At 64.5% G+C, this 17,831-nt stretch overlaps 1 protein-coding gene across 3 annotated transcripts; it reads left to right on the top strand.

The window, feature by feature from the left end:
- Window positions 1-79: 79 nt before the first annotated feature.
- Window positions 80-17,718, top strand: TGM1 (transglutaminase 1). Of its 3 annotated transcripts, none has more exons than XM_065565334.1 (15): window positions 80-301; window positions 3,935-4,165; window positions 4,718-4,909; window positions 7,693-7,944; window positions 8,773-8,891; window positions 9,168-9,275; window positions 9,452-9,626; window positions 10,862-11,000; window positions 11,098-11,201; window positions 11,521-11,609; window positions 11,938-12,091; window positions 13,996-14,277; window positions 15,583-15,743; window positions 16,504-16,640; window positions 16,889-17,718. In XM_065565334.1, exons 2-15 carry the CDS (start codon window positions 3,940-3,942, stop codon window positions 17,187-17,189), a joined length of 2,439 nt encoding a protein of 812 aa, XP_065421406.1. In that variant the 5' UTR covers window positions 80-301; window positions 3,935-3,939; the 3' UTR covers window positions 17,190-17,718. The 3 variants fall into 3 exon arrangements, with proteins under 3 accessions (XP_065421406.1, XP_065421405.1, XP_065421407.1); XM_065565333.1 differs by lacking the exon at window positions 80-301 and adding an exon at window positions 1,594-1,727; XM_065565335.1 differs by lacking the exon at window positions 80-301 and adding an exon at window positions 1,736-1,753.
- Window positions 17,719-17,831: the final 113 nt, after the last annotated feature.

Here is a 17,831-nt window from a genome sequence, read left to right as displayed (position 1 = left end):
CTCCCAACCCACAGCCCCTGCTAGTCCAGCCCTGCTCCCCCCACACCCTGCCACTGCCTCTCACTCCCGACCTGCGGGCCCCCCAGCCTGCCGGCCCGCTCCCTGGGCAGAAGGAATTTACTCTGACATCACCCCTCTCTGGGGCAGGGCCCCGCCTGTTACACCGAATTCCTCGCACTCGTTGCTCCGTTGGGCTGCTGCACCCCAGCGGAAGCCGTGACATCCGCCACTCGCCCGCGGTTGCTTCACGCTCTTCGTGGGAACGGTGACACCCCGACACGCAACTGGAGCCACCGCAGAGGTTACAACATCTCGGGCGTTTCTTGGCACATCAGGCCTTGAGTGATATGGGGCAGCACCCGGCCAGCCCCACCCGGGGCTCCTCCCCCTCCGCTCCCCAACCCCACGGTGCCAGGAACCCCGGGCGGGGAGCCAGGTTCAAGTGGGAGACACTTCACAGCCTCCTCCCAAATTCCTGACTGTGCAGGGCAGGTTGGGAGCTCCAGGCTGGGCTGGCAGGGGGCTGCGGAGGGGGCACCGGCAGGGCTGGGCAATGGGGGCTGTGGGGGGGGAGTAAGGGGCACCGGCAGAGGTGGCGGGGGAGTCCCCGTGTCCCATTCTCTGCCCCCCTGAGCCAGCCAAACCCCACCCTCGGGTTGGCTCTGAGCCAGTCCCCCCGCAGGGGGAGAATCCCTGGGCTCCGTGGGGCAGGTTGGGCTGGTTTTGTCTGTTCCAGCGTTGGCCTGACTGTGCCAGGGACGGGGGGGGGGGGGCCCTAATGAGCATCTTTGGGGGGAGAGGCAGGCTGGGGGGTTCTGGGAGGAGGAGATGCCCCAGTGCCCCCCCCCCAAGCCCATCTGCCCCCTGCTGGGACAGCCCCCCCCCCCCCCCCAGCATCACTCTTCCCACGGCCTGTCCCAATGCAGCTCCATCAGCTCCTGGGCTTAGCACGGCCCGGCTGCCTGGGTTCTGTCTCTGCTCTGGGAGGGGAGGGAGGTCCAGTGGTTAGAGCAGGGAGCCTGGCAGCCCGGACTCCTGGGTTCTCTCCCAGCTCTGTCCTGGCAACATGGGGAATGGTTGCTGGGGGCTGTTCAGTGGCTCGGCAGGTTGCGGGAGCAGGAGACGCTGCCTCAGGGAGGTGGTTACAGCAGGGAAGCCGACGGGGTCCCCGCAGCCGGCAGGGGACTGGGGGACTCCCCACAGCACATCCCCTGCGGAGCAGAGGGCTGGGGGCAGGGGATGGAGCTGATGAGAGACAGAGAGGGAGGGGGGATGGAGAGAGGGGGGCGTATGGGATTAGATTAGCTGGGGTGTCCATGGGGAGAGAGATGGGGTGGAGGGGGACAGAGGGGTAGGTGATAGATGGGGAGGTGGGGGTGTCTCTGGGGAGGGGTGCAGGGTGGGGATGGGATGTCTGGGGAGGGGTCTGAGGATGGAAAGGGGGGGTGGGGTGGGGAGATGGACAGGGGTGTCTGGGAGGATGGATAGCTGGGAGGGGGGGGTGTTGCCAGGCCCTGCTAGAGGAAGCGCCTGGGGGCCGCTGAGGTCACCCAGCTCCTCCCCCCCCTCACGGGTGACTCGCGGGTCGCTGGGTGCGGACCCTCCCTGACCCCCCGGCCCCCGCAGGCCCCGCCCCCTGGCTCCTCCTCCCGCCCCTGCGCTCCCAGCTCCGGAGCGCAGCGCCTGGCCCCAGAGCGCAGCGCAGCGAGCGAGCGAGCGCCCGGCCAGTGAGTGCGGGCTCCGGGGCTGAGAGGTTCGGGGGGCTGGGGAAGAGGTGCTGGGAGTTTAGGGGGCAGAGGGAAGAGTTGCTGGGGATTTGGGGGCTGGGAAGTTTGGGGTGCTGGGGAAAGAGTTGCTGGGAAGTTTGGGGGTCTGGGGGACGTGGTGTTCGGGATTTGGGGGCTGAGAAGTTTGGGGGGCTGGGGAAGAGGTGTTGGGAGTTTAGAGGGCAGAGGGAAGAGGGGCTGGGGATTTGGGGGGCTGGGGAAAGAGTTGCTGGGAAGCTTGGGGGGCTGGGAGATGAGGTGCTGGGGATTTGGGGGTCTGGGGAAGAGGTGGTGGAGATTAGGGGCGCTGGGGAAGAGGTGCTGGGAGTTTGGGTGCTGGGGATTTGGGGTGCTGGGGGACGAGGTGCTCGGGATTTGGGGGCTGAGAAGTTCGGGGGGCTGGGGAAGAGGTGTTGGGAGTTTAGAGGGCAGAGGGAAGAGGGGCTGGGGAAAGAGTTGCTGGGAAGTTTGGGGGGCTGGGGGACGTGGTGCTCAGGATTTGGGGGCTGAGAAGTTCGGGGGGCTGGGGAAGAGGTGTTGAGAGTTTAGGGGGCAGAGGGAAGAGTTGCTGGGGATTTGGGGGGCTGGGGGAAGAGTTGCTGGGAAGTTTGGGGTGCTGGGGGACGAGGTGCTCAGGATTTGGGGCTGAGAAATTTGGGGTGCTGGGGAAGAGGTGTTGGGAGTTTAGAGGGAAGAGGGGCTGGGGATTTGGGGGGGCTGGGGAAGAAGTGGTGGAGATTTGGGGGGCTGGGAAGTTTGGGGGGCTGGAGGAAGCGGTGCTGGGATATTGGGGGCTGGGGACGATGTGCTGGGGATTTCGGGGGGCTGGGGAAGGACTGGGGTGGAGTTTGGGAGTTGGGATGCTTGGGGGCTGCGGGAGCTGGGCGCTTTGTGGTGATGGGGTTGTGGGGTGCTTAGCCTGGGGGCGGGTTGGGCCCTGGCAGACTGCCCCGGGTCCCCTCCCCAGAGCCCTGGTCCTCAGTCACTGAAGGGAGGGGAGGGGTGTGCAGGGGCTCTCAAACTTTCGTGCTGGTGACCAAGCCCCTGAGTGCGACCCCCCCGCCTTATAAATGAAAAACACTTGTTAATACACCTCTCCCCCGATAGAACGCCGTCCTCGGGAGCCAAAAATCTTACCGAGTTATAGGTGAAACCGCCTTATATCGAACTCGCTTTGATCCACCGGGGCGTGCAACCCTGCCCCCCCCCCTCCCCCCCCCCCCCGGTCGCTGCTTTACCGCGTTCTATCCGAATTCGTGTTATATCGGGTCGCGTTATATCGGGGTAGAGTTGTATATTTAACACCATTATAAATGCTGGAGGCACAGCAGGGTTTGGGGTGGAGGCTGACAGCTCGCGACCCCCCATGTAATAACCTCGTGACCCCCAAGGGGTCCCAACCCCCAGTTTGAGAACGCCTGCATTAGAGGGAATTCGAGCAGGGGGGTGGCTGGGTGTCTGGACTCCTGGGTTCTGTCTCCAGCTCTGGGAGGGGAGGGGGACTAGTGGCTGGATGGGGGGACAGGACTCCTGGATTCTCTCCCCAGCTTGGGGGGGGGGGGTCTAGTGGTTAGAGCACGGTGCGGGGGGGTTAGGACTCCTGGGTTCCAGAGGCGTCGAATTTCTCGATTCCCTGTTAAATTTCCACTCTGTAAGCAGGTGGGCTGGAGCCCCGCCACCCGCCATAACATCACCGGGGCCTGCTCCCATTGGGCACGGTGGGGTAACCCCTTCTGACCCCTCTGCCCCGACCCCACCCTGCGCTCCCATTGGCTTCCCTGGGCCCCAGCCACTCCCCCGTGTCACAGCCCTCCCCCCCAGTGCCCGACCCAGGTACTGCAGCCTGGCCGGCTCTGGGCTCTCCTCACATCCCCTGAACCCCAACGTCACCTCCCCGGCTGTCTGTCCATCCCCATGCATGTTCCCTTCCTGGCTCAGGCTGGGCATCTGACGCAGAACCAGGGTGAAGCATCTCTGACCTAGTTCCTCACAGTCCCGAGGCCGATTTCCCCATCGCTTGGTTCCTGCTGCTCCCCCTGACACATGTCAGGAAGTGATGTGCCCCGTACTGAAATGCAGCCGGCTCTGGGGTGGGACACGGCTGGGGAACAGCTGCATATAACAGTGCCGGGGAACTGCGTTCACTGCTTGTCTCTCTCTCACCCCAGGCAGGATGCCGGAGCCCGATACCCGGATGGATGTGGGGAGATGGGCGAGTGCCAGCTACCGGGTCCGCCAGCCTGGCCCCCCCGATCCACCACCCGAAAGGAGGAAGCGATCCTTCTTCAGCAAATTCTGCAGATGTTGCAAATGCTGCGCAGGGCCCAGGGATGACACGGACTGGGGGCCGGCACCGGGGGAGGTGCCGGGGTCCCGGCCGGCCCAGCCAGTCATCCGGGGTGAGGGGGTTTCCCCGGGGGTGGGAGGGGGTCCCCCATGCTGCTGAACCAACGCTGGGCTTGATCTAGGCACCGCTGTGGGGTCCCCCGGGTGGTGTTGGGGGCAGCAGGGAGTGGAGAAGAAACCAGATGCTACTCCCCACTGGAGACCACCCGGGGACCCCCCATGTCCCCTCATGGCACCCCAATTCCCCACTGGGAACCCCGGCTTCCACGTGGGATCCCCTCATTCCCCTCCCGCCTCAGAGCACCCTGCCCCACTCTGATCCCTAATTCCAGGGTCCCCCTTCCCCCCAGAACCTCCCTCCTGCTCTGGGGGGCCCCTGCTGACCTTCCCCCCCTCCAGCTTCTGGCCCCTGCCCCTCTCCCCACTGCCACTGGGGTTCCCGCTGCACGTCGAGTGGTCCCCATTCTGGATCTGGGGTGTCCCCTGCCCATCCGCCTTCTGGAGTTCCCCTTTCTAGGTCTGGGGGGACCCTGCTGCCCCTCCCCCACTGGGGTTCCCCTTTCTGGGTCTGGGGGGAACCCGCTGACCAGCGCCCTGTCCCGCAGAGGGGATGCTGGTGGTGAGCGGCGTGGACCTGATGGGGCAGCGCTCGGGGGCGAATCGCCGAGCCCACCACACGGACGAGTTCGAGTACGACGAGCTGATCGTGCGCCGGGGGCAGCCCTTCGACATCCGCCTGCAGCTGCGGCAGCCCTACGACCCCGAGCTTCACCGGGTCTGCCTGGAGCTGCTCGTCGGTGAGAGCCGGGCCCCTGGGGTCCCCCGCCATGCCCCGGAGCCCCCCATAGCCCCCTGCACTGCCCCCTACTGCCTCTGCCCCCCACTGCTCCCCAGCGCCCCCTGCTGCCCCCACCCCCCGCTGCTCCCTCTATGACCCCGAGCTGCACCGCGTCTGCCTGGAGCTGCTCGTCGGTGAGAGCCGGGTCCCTGGGGCTCCCCCACTGCGGCCCCTGCTGTCCCTGCCCCCCACTGCTCCCCAGCGCCCCCTGCTGCCCCCATCCCCCGCTGTTCCCCCCACGACCCCGAGCTGCACCGGGTCTGCCTGGAGCTGCTCGTCGGTGAGAGCTGGGCCCCCAGGGGTCCCCCACGGTGCCCCCTGCTATCCCTGCCCCTGCCGTGCCCCCTGCTGTCCCTGCCGCTTCCCAGCGCCCCCTGCTGTCCCTGCCCCCCACCGTGCCCCCCTGGGCTCCCCCACCGCGCCCGCTGCTGTCCCTGCCCCCTGCTGCTGCCCAGCACCCCCTGCTGTCCCTGCCCCCCACCGTGCCCCCCTGGGCTCCCCCACCACGCCCGCTGCTGTCCCTGCCCCTGCTGCTTCCCAGTGACCCCTGCTGCCCCAAGCTGCACTGGGTCTGCCTGGAGCTGCTCGTCGGTGAGAACTGATCCCTGGGGGACCTGCTACGCCCCGCTGCCCCCCACCACCCCTGTTACCTCCCTGCTGCCCTCTTCCTGCTCCCACTGCACCCTGGCACCCCCTGATGCCTTATGGCACCCCCTGCTGCCCCCCAGTGCCACCCTGCTGCTTCCTGGCATCCCCAGTGCCCCCTGCTGCCCCCCAGCAGCCCCCGGTGCCCTGCAACTCCCCCTGCTGCCCCTTCCACACCACAGTGCCACCTGCCTCCCTGTGGTTCCCCCCAATGCCCCACAGTGCCCCCCAATGCCCCATGGCATCACCTGCTGGAGGGCAGGACCCCCCACTGCTGGACCTCCAGCCCCACTCCCCACAGCACCCGCTGCTGAATCCTGCATGCAGTTCTAGTCGCCCCATCTCAAAAAAGATCTATTGGAATTGAAGGTTCAGAAAAGGGCAACAAAATGATGAGGGGTATGGAACGGCTTCCGTGTGAGGAGAGAGTAACAAGACCGGGACTTTTCAGCTTGGAAAAGAGACGGGCTAAGGGGGGATATGCTAGAGGTCTATAAAATCATGAGTGATGTGGAGAAAGTAAATAAGGAAGTGTTATTTACTCCTTCTCATAACACAAGAACTAGGGGTCACCACATGAAGTTAATAGGCAGCAGATTTAAAACAAACAAAAGGAAGTATTTTTTCACACAACACACAGTCAACCTGGGGAACTCCTTGCCAGAGGATGTTGTGAAGGCCAAGCCCATAACAGGGTTTAAAAAAGAACTAGATAAATTCCTGGAGAATAGGTCCATCAATGGCTATTAGCCAGGATGGGCAGGGATGGTGGCCCTGGGCTCTGTTTGCCAGGGGCCAATGGGCAACAGGGGATGCATCACTTGATGATTCCCTGTTCTGTTCATTCCCTCTGGAGCACCTGCCATTGGCCACTGTCAGGAGATGGACCTTTGGTCTGACCCAGTCTGGCCGTTCTTATGAGAGGCCAAGGCTGATCGGGGGGGAGGAATTCTGCCTCTCCATGGGGCTGGCTCCGAGGCGCGGGCCCGTTCCCTTGGTCGCTGGCCCAGCTGGCTCTGTAATTACCCCCCCTTCCCAGGTCCCACACCCTGGGGCCACAAACCCACCCCGTCATTAGCCGCCTGCCTGCTCCGGCAGCTCTCCAGATGTGGTGACCACATTCCCACACCCCTCCCTGTTTGGCCAGACCCTGAGGCCACGTGGCACCACTGGGCGGGGAGCTCACAACACCCGATTCTCCCCCTGTCCCGTCTGAGGGCACTGCTGGGGGGAAGCTCGCAGCCCTAGAAACCCTCTCCCTCCCCCTAGCTGGGGGCACTGCTGGGGGAAGCTCGCAGTGCAGCAGTCCCAGGCTGGCTGAGAGTGAGGCTGTGGGAGGCAGCAGGGTGTGGAAGGGAAGCGGGGCAACCGCACCCCACTGAGCCCCACCCCAGCTCCCCCACACTCGGGTCGAACAGGTTTGGGAGGGGCCTCTCCTGTCTGGACCTGCTGATGGAGCTGAGATTACAGGGCTGGGACAGCAGGACACGTTGGGCCTGTGAGCTTCCCCCCAGCAGTGACCCCGGCCAGGGATGTGACGGGCCTGTGAACTTCCCTCCAGCAGTGCCCCCGGCTAGGGACACGCTGGGGCTGCGAACTTCCCCCCAGCAGTGCCCCTCCAGTCCTATGTTATGTGAGATCAGATATATCTAGGTGTCTGTGCCCAGGGATGGGGGCACATGGGGATGACTGGTCCATCCCTAGAGAATGAGGGTGGGGATAGATGGACAGAGTGTGGGGGGATTGGTGGTAGGTTTCTTCTAGAAGTGACTGGCCGGAGCGGGGAAGGTTGGTGGGGGTCTGTCTGTTTGAGGGATGGGGTGTTAAGGAATAGAGGTGGGCTCAACAGGGTGAGGCGAGGGGCTGGCCGGGGAGCTGGATGGAGGGCTTTGGGAGTGGGGTGTCAGGGAATAGAGGGGCGCTCACCAGGGTGGGGCAAGGGGCTGGCCGGAGGGGCGCTGGGCTGGGGAGCTGGATGGAGGGCTTTGGCAGTGGGGTGTCAGGGAATAGACGGGGCCTGGGCCGGGGGGCTGACCACAGGGCCGGGTGGGGGGTACCCCGCAGAGGGTTTAACTCCCTGTCTCTCCCCCTCCCCAGGCCCCACACCCCAGGTGTCCAAGGCCACACACATCCTGGTCCCGGTGGGGGCCCCGCTGCCCGGGCTGGGCTGGGCGGCCGAGGAGACGGACTCCACTGACGACAGCCTGTCCCTGCGGGTCAGCACCTCCCCCACCGCCGTCATCGGCAAGTACCGCTTCAGCGTCAAGACCCGGAGCCGGGCAGGCGAGTACCAGATGCCCTTCGACCCCCACAACGAGATCTACATCCTCTTCAACCCCTGGTGCCGCGGTGAGTGGGGGGCACTGACGGAGGGAAGCTCACAGCCCATGGGGGTCAGGCTCACAGGACGTGGGGGCACTGCCAGGGGGAAGCTCACAACACATGGGGGAGCCAGTATACCTGGAGCAGGAGGGTTTGGGGGTGAAGCCATGGGGGAAGGGTGGGACTGTGTCGGTGTCGGGCTGATGGACCCTTCCTCCCCAGAGGATGTGGTGTACCTGGCATGGGAGGAGCAGGGGCAGGGAGGATGCAGTGTACCTGATGTGGGAGGGTTAGAGGGTGGGGCTGTGGGGCAGTGAGTGGGGCTGTGCAGCAGTGGGCAGGACTGACAGGATCTCCCCCTCCCCCCCCCAGGGCGCAGCGTATTTGGGGAGGAGGGGTGGGGCAGGGCTGAGGGGCAGTGGGTGGGGGCGGTGGGAAGGGCCGAGGGGCGGGGCTGAGGGCCAGTGGGCAGAGCTGAGGGCGGGGCTGAGGGGTAGTGGGCAGGGCTGTGAGTCAGTGGGCGTGGCCGAGGGGCAGTGGGCGGGGCTGAGGGGTAGTGGGCAGGGCTGTGAGGCAGTGGGCGGGGATGAGGGGCAGGGTTGTGAGGCAGTGGGCGTGGCCGAGGGGCAGTGGGCGGAGCTGAGGGGTAGTGGGCAGGGCTGTGAGGCACTGGGTGGGAGCAGTTGGAAGGGCCGAGGGGCGGGGCTGAGGGCCAGTGGTCAGGGCTAAGGGCGGGGCTGAGCCATAGTGGGCAGGGCTGTGAGGCAGGGGGCAGGGCCGAGGGCGGGGCTGTGGCAAAGAAGGCGGGGCCGAGGGGCAGTGGGCGGGGCTGACGGGCTCTCCTCCCCCCCCCAGAGGACGCCGTGTACTTGCCCCAGGACGACTGGCTGGAGGAATATGTGCTCAACGAGAGTGGGCGCATCTACTACGGCACCGAGAGCCAGATCGGGGAGCGCACCTGGAACTACGGGCAGGTGGGACCGGGGGGGCAGAGATGGGGGAGGGAGGGGTCCCAGAGCAGGAGGGGAATGGGAGAGGGGGTACCCCAGGGGAGGGGTCCTGGGGCAGGAGGGGGGTGGGAGATGGGGCATCCCAGGGGAGGGGTCCCAGGGCAGGAGGGGGATGGGAGAGGGGTACCCCAGGGGAGGGTTCCTGGAGCAGGAGGGGGATGGGAGAGGGCATATCCCGGGGGAGGGGTCCCAGGGCAGAAGGGGGCCATTCGGCACTGACCCCCATCTCTTCCCCCCCAGTTTGACCGGGGGCTGCTGGACGCCTGCCTGTACATCCTGGACCGGCGCGGGATGCCCCACTCGGGGCGCGGGGACCCCATCAGTGTCTCCCGCGTTGTCTCCGCCATGGTGAGTGGGGGAGGAGCCTGCGGGCGGGGAGGCACCTCCACCCCCTCAGCCCATCCCCCATCCTGTCCTGCCCTCCACCCTCGGCACCTGTCTGTCCGTCCGTCTGTCCCTGCAGTCCCCCCCGTCCTTTCTACCCCCCCTCACCACTCTCTCTCCCCCCCCCCGATGTGGGGCAGGTGAACTCCCTGGACGACAACGGGGTGCTGGTGGGGAACTGGACGGGCGACTACTCGCGGGGCACCAACCCCTCGGCCTGGGTGGGCAGCGTGGACATCCTCCGGCAGTACCACCGCACCGGCTACCCCGTCCTCTACGGCCAGTGCTGGGTCTTTGCCGGCGTCGTTACCACCGGTAACTGGGGCGCCCCCCACTGGTCACTGGGGGACACCACTGGGGGGGAATGCCAGGCCCGGCTGGCTGCCAGGGGGCATTGTTGGGGGGATGCGCTGCCAACTGGCCACTGGGGGGCACAGCTGGGGGGGGCATGCCAGACCCGGACAGCCACTGCGGGGGGACATGCCACCCCTGGCTGGCTGTCGGGGGACATCACTGGCGGGGATGTGCTCCAACTAGTCACATGGGGGCACTGCTGGGTGGGGACACGCTGCCCCCAACCGGCCACTGGGGGTCACTGCTGTGGGGGGACGGCCAGGCCTGGCTGGCCACCAGGGGGCACTGCTGGGGGATGCACTGCCCCCTACCGGCCACTTGGGGACACCGCTGCGGGAGGTTCTGGTCTGACTGGTCACTGGGGGACTGAGAGAATGAACAAAGGAAGGGGAAGCGGGAAGGAAAGACGGATAGCTCAGTGGTTTGAGCATTGGCCTGCTAAACCCAGGGTTGTGAGTTCAATCCTTGAGGGGGCCATTTAGGGATCTGGGGCAAAAATCTGTCTGGGGATTGGTCCTGCTTTGAGCAGGGGGTTGGACTAGAACCTTCTGAGGTCCCTTCCGACCCTGATATTCTATGATATGATTAACGGAGAGAGAAGCAGTGGAGAGGTGCAGGGAGAGGAAGACTAGAGGGAATGAAACGCTAGGAGAGGGGACGAAAGCGGGGCTCGCAGGAAGGAGGGAATGGAGGACTAGAAAGAAAGGAGGGAGGCGGGGGGGGGCAGAAGGAGAGAAGGAATGAAACAACAGAGGCAGGGCCGGCTCCAGCATTTCTGACGCCCCAAGCAAAAAAAAAAAAAAAAAGCCGCGATCGGCAGTTCGGCGGCGGGTCCTTCGCTCCTAGAGGGAGTGAGGGACCTGCCGCCCCCGAATTGCCGCAGGTGCCGCCCCTCTCCCTTGGCCGCCCCAAGCACCTGCTTGTTAAGCTGGAGCCGGCCCTGAACAGAGGGAAGGGAAGAGAGAGCGAGACAGAGGGGATGGAGACAGACGGAGGATGAAGGAGGGGAGGGAGGAATGGCGGGAATGAAGCGATGGAGGGGCAAGGAAGAGGGAGGGAGGGAATGAAAGAATGGAGGGAAAGAATGAAGAGGCCAGACAGGGATCGCGCTGGGAGAATCCTGCAGGGGTTGGGGGGGCCCATGTCCACCCAGCAGCTCCTGACACACACACCCCCGTTCTGCCCCCCCTTCCCAGTCCTGCGGTGCTTCGGGATTGCCACACGCACAGTCACCAACTACAACTCGGCCCACGACACGGACGTCAGCCTCACCATGGACATCTACTTCGACGAGAACATGAAACCGCTGGAACGGCTCAACGCCGACTCCGTCTGGTGAGGGGCGGCCACCGGGAGGCGCTGGGGGGCAGCTCCCGGTTACTCCAGCAGGGGCTCTGAGGCAACTGGTGACCCCCCCCCCTCTGTCCCCCAGGAATTTCCACGTGTGGAACGACTGCTGGATGACCCGGCCCGACCTGCCCTCGGGGTACGACGGGTGGCAAGTGGTTGATGCCACTCCCCAAGAGACCAGCAGTGGTGAGTGGGGGGCAGAGTGGAGGGCAGAGGAAGAAGGGGGAGGGGAGAAGAGGGGGAGGTTGAGGGATAGGTTTGAAGGCGGAGCCAGGGGATGAGATGGGGGGGTCTTGGTTAGCGTAAGAAGCCCCCTCCCACAATGCACCTCCCCTCTGTTGGTGGGTGGGATCGGGGAGTTCCCCAGGACAACGGGAACGTGGCTTTGGGGCCACGGGGGCTGTTGGGGGGCTGTTGGGTCTGACTGTGTGTGTGTCTCCCACCCCCACCGCCCCTTCCCCCCCATCCTGGCCATACCTCCCCCCCTTTAATCCCTCCCCCCCAGGTATCTTCTGCTGCGGACCCTGCTCGGTGCAGGCCATTAAGAACGGGCTGGTGTACCTGAAGTATGACGCGCCCTTCATCTTTGCTGAGGTATTTGTGGGGGGGAGCAAAAAAGTCTGCTCCCCGCAAAGATAAAAATCAATATTTGGCGGAGGGCTGCGAAGGGGCGGGGTCTCCATCTCTCTGTGGGGGCTGTGAAGGGGCAGGGTCTCCGTGGGGGCAGGGTCTCTCCCTGGGGGGCTGTGAAGGGGTGGGGTCTCCGTAGAGGTGGGGTCTCTCCCTGGGTGGCTGTGAAGGGGCGGGGTCTCCCTGTGAGGGCTGCGAAGGGGTGGGGTCTCCGTGGGGGCGGGGACACTCCGTGGGGGCTGTGAAGGGGTGGGGTCTCCGTGGGGCGCTGACCCAATCCCCACCCCTCCAGGTGAACAGCGACAAGGTGTACTGGCAGCGCCAGGCCGACGGCACCTACAAGATCGTCTACGTGGAGGAAAAGGCCATCGGGCACCTGATCAGCACCAAGGCCGTGGGCTCGCATGAGCGTCACGACGTCACCGATATCTACAAACACCCCGAGGGTACGCGCCAGGCACTGGGGGTGGGCAGTGCCAGGGGGGCCAGGCCCCTCGCCCACGCTGCCTACCTGGTCTGCCCTGCCCCCCACAATCGCACCGCCTTAAGCACTCGCGTGTGCATGCTCGGTCATGCACGCTTGCTCATGTCACCTCGGCTGCATTTGCACACTGGCTCTGGCACGTCACGTCCTCTTCTGCATGGGCATGCTCACTCTTGTGCCCTCTTCTGCACGTGCATACTCACTGTTGCACACTTCACATGCCCTCTTCTGCATTTGCACACTCATTCTTGCACACTTCGCACACCCTCTTCTGCATGTGCATGCTCACTCTTGCACCCTTAGTCACGCACTTGCTCTCTGTTGCACTTGGACTCTGGGAAGCACCTGTCGCCATGCATGGTTGTGCGCCTTCGCACACTCAGTTCTCAGGCTCTCACCTGTGCTCTCCTCCATTCCCATTTGCACCCTCAATTTGGAAAGCACACTCACTAGTGCACAGCCTTGTGCAAGTGCAGCACTCACTCCTGCCGGTCTCTCATGCACCTGTGGACTCTCTTACATACATACCCACTCACTGAGCACATGAATTCTTGCACTTGTGCACACTAACTAGCACTCTTGCCCTTCTCTCTCGCCATCCAGTTTGCACACTCACATGTCAGTGTTTGCACGCTCACATGTGCATGTCTTCTGCACTACATTGGCACGCTTGCACACTGTTTTGGTTTGCACGCTCGTTCCCGTGCCCTCGCCCATCCATGTTTGCATGCTCACGTCTCCCTGTGTGCTGGTGAACACTCAATCGCTGGACCCCTGCCAACAGCTGTCTGATTTCTTGCTGCATACCAGCAGGAGTGAGCGGTTCAATCCGGGAAGCTGCCCCGTGCAGAGCTGTGACACTCCCCTAACACGGAGGCTGGGCTCCCAGCGGTGCAGAAGGATTTGACACACTACCAAACTCTTGACACATCCCTACGACCCAACCCACCCTGTTGTGCCGGTTCCCTGCATGTTTGTTGTGGGTCTTGGCTTAACTCTGGTTTGGAGAATGGATTCCAGGGGCTGGGCCGGCCCCTCCTCGGCGCACGCTGAGCCTGGAATGAGCGTGGCTGGCTTTGGACACCTTTCCTCGCTGCTTGTGCCAAACACTGGGCTGGGCTGGTGTCGGGCCTGTGGGTCGCGGCCCAGCGGGCGGGAGCGGAATTCATGGGAAAACAGCGAGCGCCTGTCCCAGCCGAGTGTTCATATCCCGGGGTGACCCTACCCTGACACCGGCTAGCTGTGCACACGCTCGCTGGCACACACAGTCATGTTTGCACACTCACTTTTCCACATGTGTACACATTTCCACGCACACTTTTTTGCTTGCCCACTCCCTCTTATGCACTCACACATTTGTGTTTGCACACTCACTTTTGTTTGCACCCATGCGTTCGTGTGCATGCATTGTCACTTTTGCACACTCTTGTGCACATACATAGCTGTTTGCACACTCCATTTCCTGCACTTGAATGCCCTCATTCTTGCACACTGATACATTTTGGAAAGTCCTTTTCCTGCATTTCCACACGATCGCAAGCCCACGCCTGCACACTTACTTTGCCATGTTTGCACACACACAATCCTGTTCACATTCTCATGTTTCTGCATTTGCACACCCACATCTGCAGGCTTTTGTTTCTGAATTTACACACTTACACTCACCCATTCCTGTTTGCACGCACACCCATTTCTGTTTGCACGCTCACCTTCTTGTACACCCTGGTGTTTGCACACACGTGCATGCTCAGGCACTGCGGTATGGGCACAAGTCCCCACCCTTGCACAAGGACTCTGGTCCCAGTGGGGAAGGCCCGGCTGGGATCCCCTCCCGCCCTCGCTGACCCCTCGTCCCCCCCCCCCCAGGCTCGGAAGCGGAGCGGAAGGCGGTGGAGACAGCGGCACGGCACGGCACCAAGGCACACATCTACAAGAACAAGGAGTGGGGTGAGGACGTGTCGCTGAGTGTGGAGACCTCGGAGGCCGTCATGGGCCAGGACGTGAGCGTCCAGGTGGCCCTGAACAACCGGGGCAGCAGCAGCCGCAGCGTGGCCCTCACTCTGCACCTAGCACCCATGTTCTACACGGGCGTGACGGGGAGCACCTTCAAACAGGAGAGCCGGCAGGTGGAGATCCCGGCGGGAGGAGGTGAGCCCCAGCCCCCTGAACCCCGATCCCCCTGCAGCCCTGAGCTCCTGTCCCCAAGCTTCCCCCATGAACCCCGATCCCTCTGCAGCTCTGAGCCCCCAGTCCCAAGCTCCTCCCCCCAACCCCGATCCCCCTGCAGCCCTGAGCCCGCGGCCCCAACCTCCTCCCCCCAACCCTGATCCCCCTGCAGCCCTGAGCCCGCGGCCCCAACCTCCTCCCCCACAACTCTGATCCCCCTGCAGCCCTGAGCCCCCGGCCCCAAGCTTCCCCCATGAACCCCGATACCCCTGCAGCCTTGACCCCCCAGTCCCAAGCTCCTCCCCCCAACCCCGATCCTCCTGCAGCCCTGAGCCCCCGGCCCCAACCTCCTCCCCCCCAACCCCGATCCCCCTGCAGCTCTGAGCCCCTGTTCCAAAGCTTCCCCCATAAACCCCGATCCCCCTGCAGCCCTGAGCCCCCGGCTCCCAGCTCCTCCCCCCTGAACCCCGATCCCCTTGCAACCCTAACCCCCCGGCCCCAAGCTCCTCCCCTGAACCCCGATCCCCCTGCAGCCCTGAGCCCCCGGCCCCCAGCTCCTCCCCCCTGAACCCCGATCCCCTTGCAACCCTAACCCCCCGGCCCCAAGCTCCTCCCCTGAACCCCGATCCCCCTGCAGCCCTGAGCCCCCCCAGCCCCAAGCTCCTCCCCTCTAACCCCGATCTCCCTGCAGCCCTGACCCCCAGCACACACCCCTGAACAACATCCCCCTACAGCCTTATCCCCCTGGTCTCTGAACCCTGACCCCCCCAGCCCCCAATCTATCCCCCTGAACCCCAATCCCAAATCCCCCAGCTCTTGAACCCACAAAACCACCCACCCACCTCCTGAACACCTCCAAAGCCTGGCCTCCCAGCCCCCAGTCCATCCCCCAACCTCCTGCAACCCTGATCCTCTGGGCCCCAATCCACCCGCCTGATGCCGGCTCCCAAACCCCCAGAACCTTAATCCACACCCCTAAATCTCCCTGAACCCCAATCTCCTGAGCCCCCCAGTTCCCAAACCCTTGTCTCCCCATCGCTAACCCACAAATCCACCCTGTCCCCTAAGCTTCAGTTCACACCCCTGTAAGCCTCGATCTCATCTCCTGCACAGCCACCCCCCAAATCACCCTGAACCGCCAGCTTCTGAACTCCCCGATGCCCAGCCCCCCAGAACCCCAAACTATGCCCCCAGCCCCAGCCCCTCCGTGACCCTGGGTGCCCCAGCCCTCGGGCAGCTGCCCCCCGCCCCCGCCGGGCTCTCTGACCCCCTCCTTGCCCCCTGCAGCCCAGTCCGTCCGCATGGTGGTGTCCTACGCCGAGTACCAGCCCCACCTCGTTGACCAGGCTGCCCTCATGCTCAGCGTCTCGGGGAAGGTGGCTCAGACCGGGCAGGTACTCGCCAAGCAGCACAGCTTCCGCCTTCGCACGCCGGACCTGACGCTCACGGTAAGGGGCCCGGACACCTGGGTTCTCTCACCATGGGGGGAACCTGTCGCTCCTGGTAAGGGGCCCGGACACCTGGGTTCTCTGACTACCTGGGGGCCCAGACACTGGTGTTCCCTGACTTTGGGGGGTGGCCCGGTCGCCTAGGTTCTCTGACTGTGGGGGTTGCTCGGATGCCTGGGTTCTCTGACTGCCAGGGGACCCAGACACCGATGTTCTCTGACTGTGGGGGGCAGCCCAGACACCTGGGTTCTCTCACTATGGGGGGACCTGATGCTCACAGTAAGGGGGCCCGGACGCCTGGATTCTCTGACTGTGGGCGATGGCCCAGATCCCTGGGTTCTCTGACTGCGGGGGGAAGCCTGGACACCTGGGTTTTCTGACTGTGAAGGGCAGCCTGGACGCCTGGGTTCTCTGACTATTGCGGGGACCTGATGTTCATGGTAAGGGGGCCGGGACGCCTGGGTTCTCTCACTAGGGGGAGACCTGATGCTCACAGTTAGGGGGCCTGGACACCTGGGTTCTCTGACTGTGGGGGGAGGCCCAGATGCCTGGGTTCTCGCACTATCGGGGAGGGGGTAACCTGAGGTTCACGGTAAAGGGGGGTCCCGGCGCCTGGATTCTCTCACTGCAAGTGCAGGTGGAAAGAGGGGACTCAGATACCTGGGATTGCTTGGAGGCGGGGGGCTGTGTGTGGGAGGTCGAAGCTGGCCCGGAAACCTGGGTTCTCATCTCTCTCTCTCTCTCTCTCTCTCTCTCTCAGGTGCTGGGCCCAGCTGTGGTGGGGAAGGAGACGCAAGTGCAAGTCGTCTTCAAGAACCCGCTGCCCCAGACACTGAAGAGTGCTGTCTTCCACATGGAGGGGTCGGGGGTGTCCAGCCCCAAGGCCACCAACATAGGGTGAGTGATCCCACACTCCCCTCTGCTCCCACTCCTCTCTCAGGGCCAGGGATGGAATCCAGGAGTCCTGGCTTCCATCATCCCCCTGTTCTAACCTCTAGACCTCACTCTCCTCCCAGAGCCAGGGATGGAACCCAGGATTCCTAGCACTCAGCCCCCTTCCCCCTGCTCTAACCACTAGACTCCCCTTCCACTTCCAGGACTGGTATGGAACCCAGGCATCCTGACCCATTCTCCTCTCCCCACAGGACCATCGGCGGGCACCAGACGATCTCCTTCCGCCAGACCTTCGTGCCGCTCCGGGCCGGGCGGCGCCAGCTGGTGGCCAGCCTGGACAGCCCGCAGCTCTCCCAAGTCCACGGGGTGGTGACCGTGGATGTGGCCCCGGCTGCAGGGAGCCAGCCGGCCCCTGCTCGCAGCTCCCCAGCCCGCAACTCCCCAGCACGGGGCTCCCCGGCCAGGGGCTCCCCAGCGCGGGGCTCCCCCTCGCGCCAGCCAGACCCCCGGAATTCCCCCGCCCGGAACCGAGAGCCAGGCCGCGCCGGCTGAGCCCCACAGGAGGCAAAGGGGTGCTCTGTGCCGCGGGCAGGAGCGGGGTCTGGGTGTCTGTCCACCTCCCACCACCTCCAGCAGTGTTGAAATGCAGCTCCATTCATCCACACTCCCCCTTCATCCCTCCCTCCCCCTCCCTCCACTCATCCCTCTCCCCCTCCATCCCCCCACACCTGCCCCCATCTCTGTCTCCATCCATCCACCCCCCCAACCCCTCTCTGAAGCCCCCCCAGCTGCCATCCCCCTTGCTGCTGACCTATCGCCCCTGCTTTCCACCCCCCAACCCTCAGACGGAGGGAACAGCTCTTCCGGGACTCCGGGGTTCCCCCTTAGCTGCTTCCCCCCAGCAGGCCCCCTTCTACTCCCTGCCCCCCATCCTGGGGGCTCGGGCACGACGGCGGAGGTGGATCCAGGCCAGGGGTTGATTTGGGGATGGGGGGATCCCCAGCTGGGGAGCTGGGCCTGGGCTGCTCCCGAGCAGGGGGGGAGTCCGGGGGGGCGTCGGGCTCTGATCGTTATTTACAATAAAGGGTTTGCCCCCAAATCCTGCTTCCAACTCTTTTATTCCCCCCTTTGGGCAGAATCCAGCAGGGGCTCAGAAGCGGTTCAGAGCAGTGGGGGGCAGGGACCCCAAAGGGG

Source organism: Chrysemys picta, chromosome 13 (assembly GCF_011386835.1).
Source record: "Chrysemys picta bellii isolate R12L10 chromosome 13, ASM1138683v2, whole genome shotgun sequence".
NCBI classification, from domain to species: Eukaryota; Metazoa; Chordata; order Testudines; family Emydidae; genus Chrysemys; species Chrysemys picta.
Note: the sequence above shows the minus strand (reverse complement) of the source record. Positions and strands in the feature narration are given on the sequence as shown.

Bases quoted from the DNA above. Each gene is read 5' to 3' on its own strand.
- TGM1 (XM_065565334.1), top strand. From the start codon at position 3,940: ATGCCGGAGCCCGATACCCGGATGGATGTGGGGAGATGGGCGAGTGCC. The intron at 7,945-8,772 runs GTGAGTGGGGGG...TCCCCCCCCCAG, and splicing joins CTTCAACCCCTGGTGCCGCG to AGGACGCCGTGTACTTGCCC. The intron at 9,627-10,861 runs GTAACTGGGGCG...CCCCCTTCCCAG, and splicing joins TGCCGGCGTCGTTACCACCG to TCCTGCGGTGCTTCGGGATT.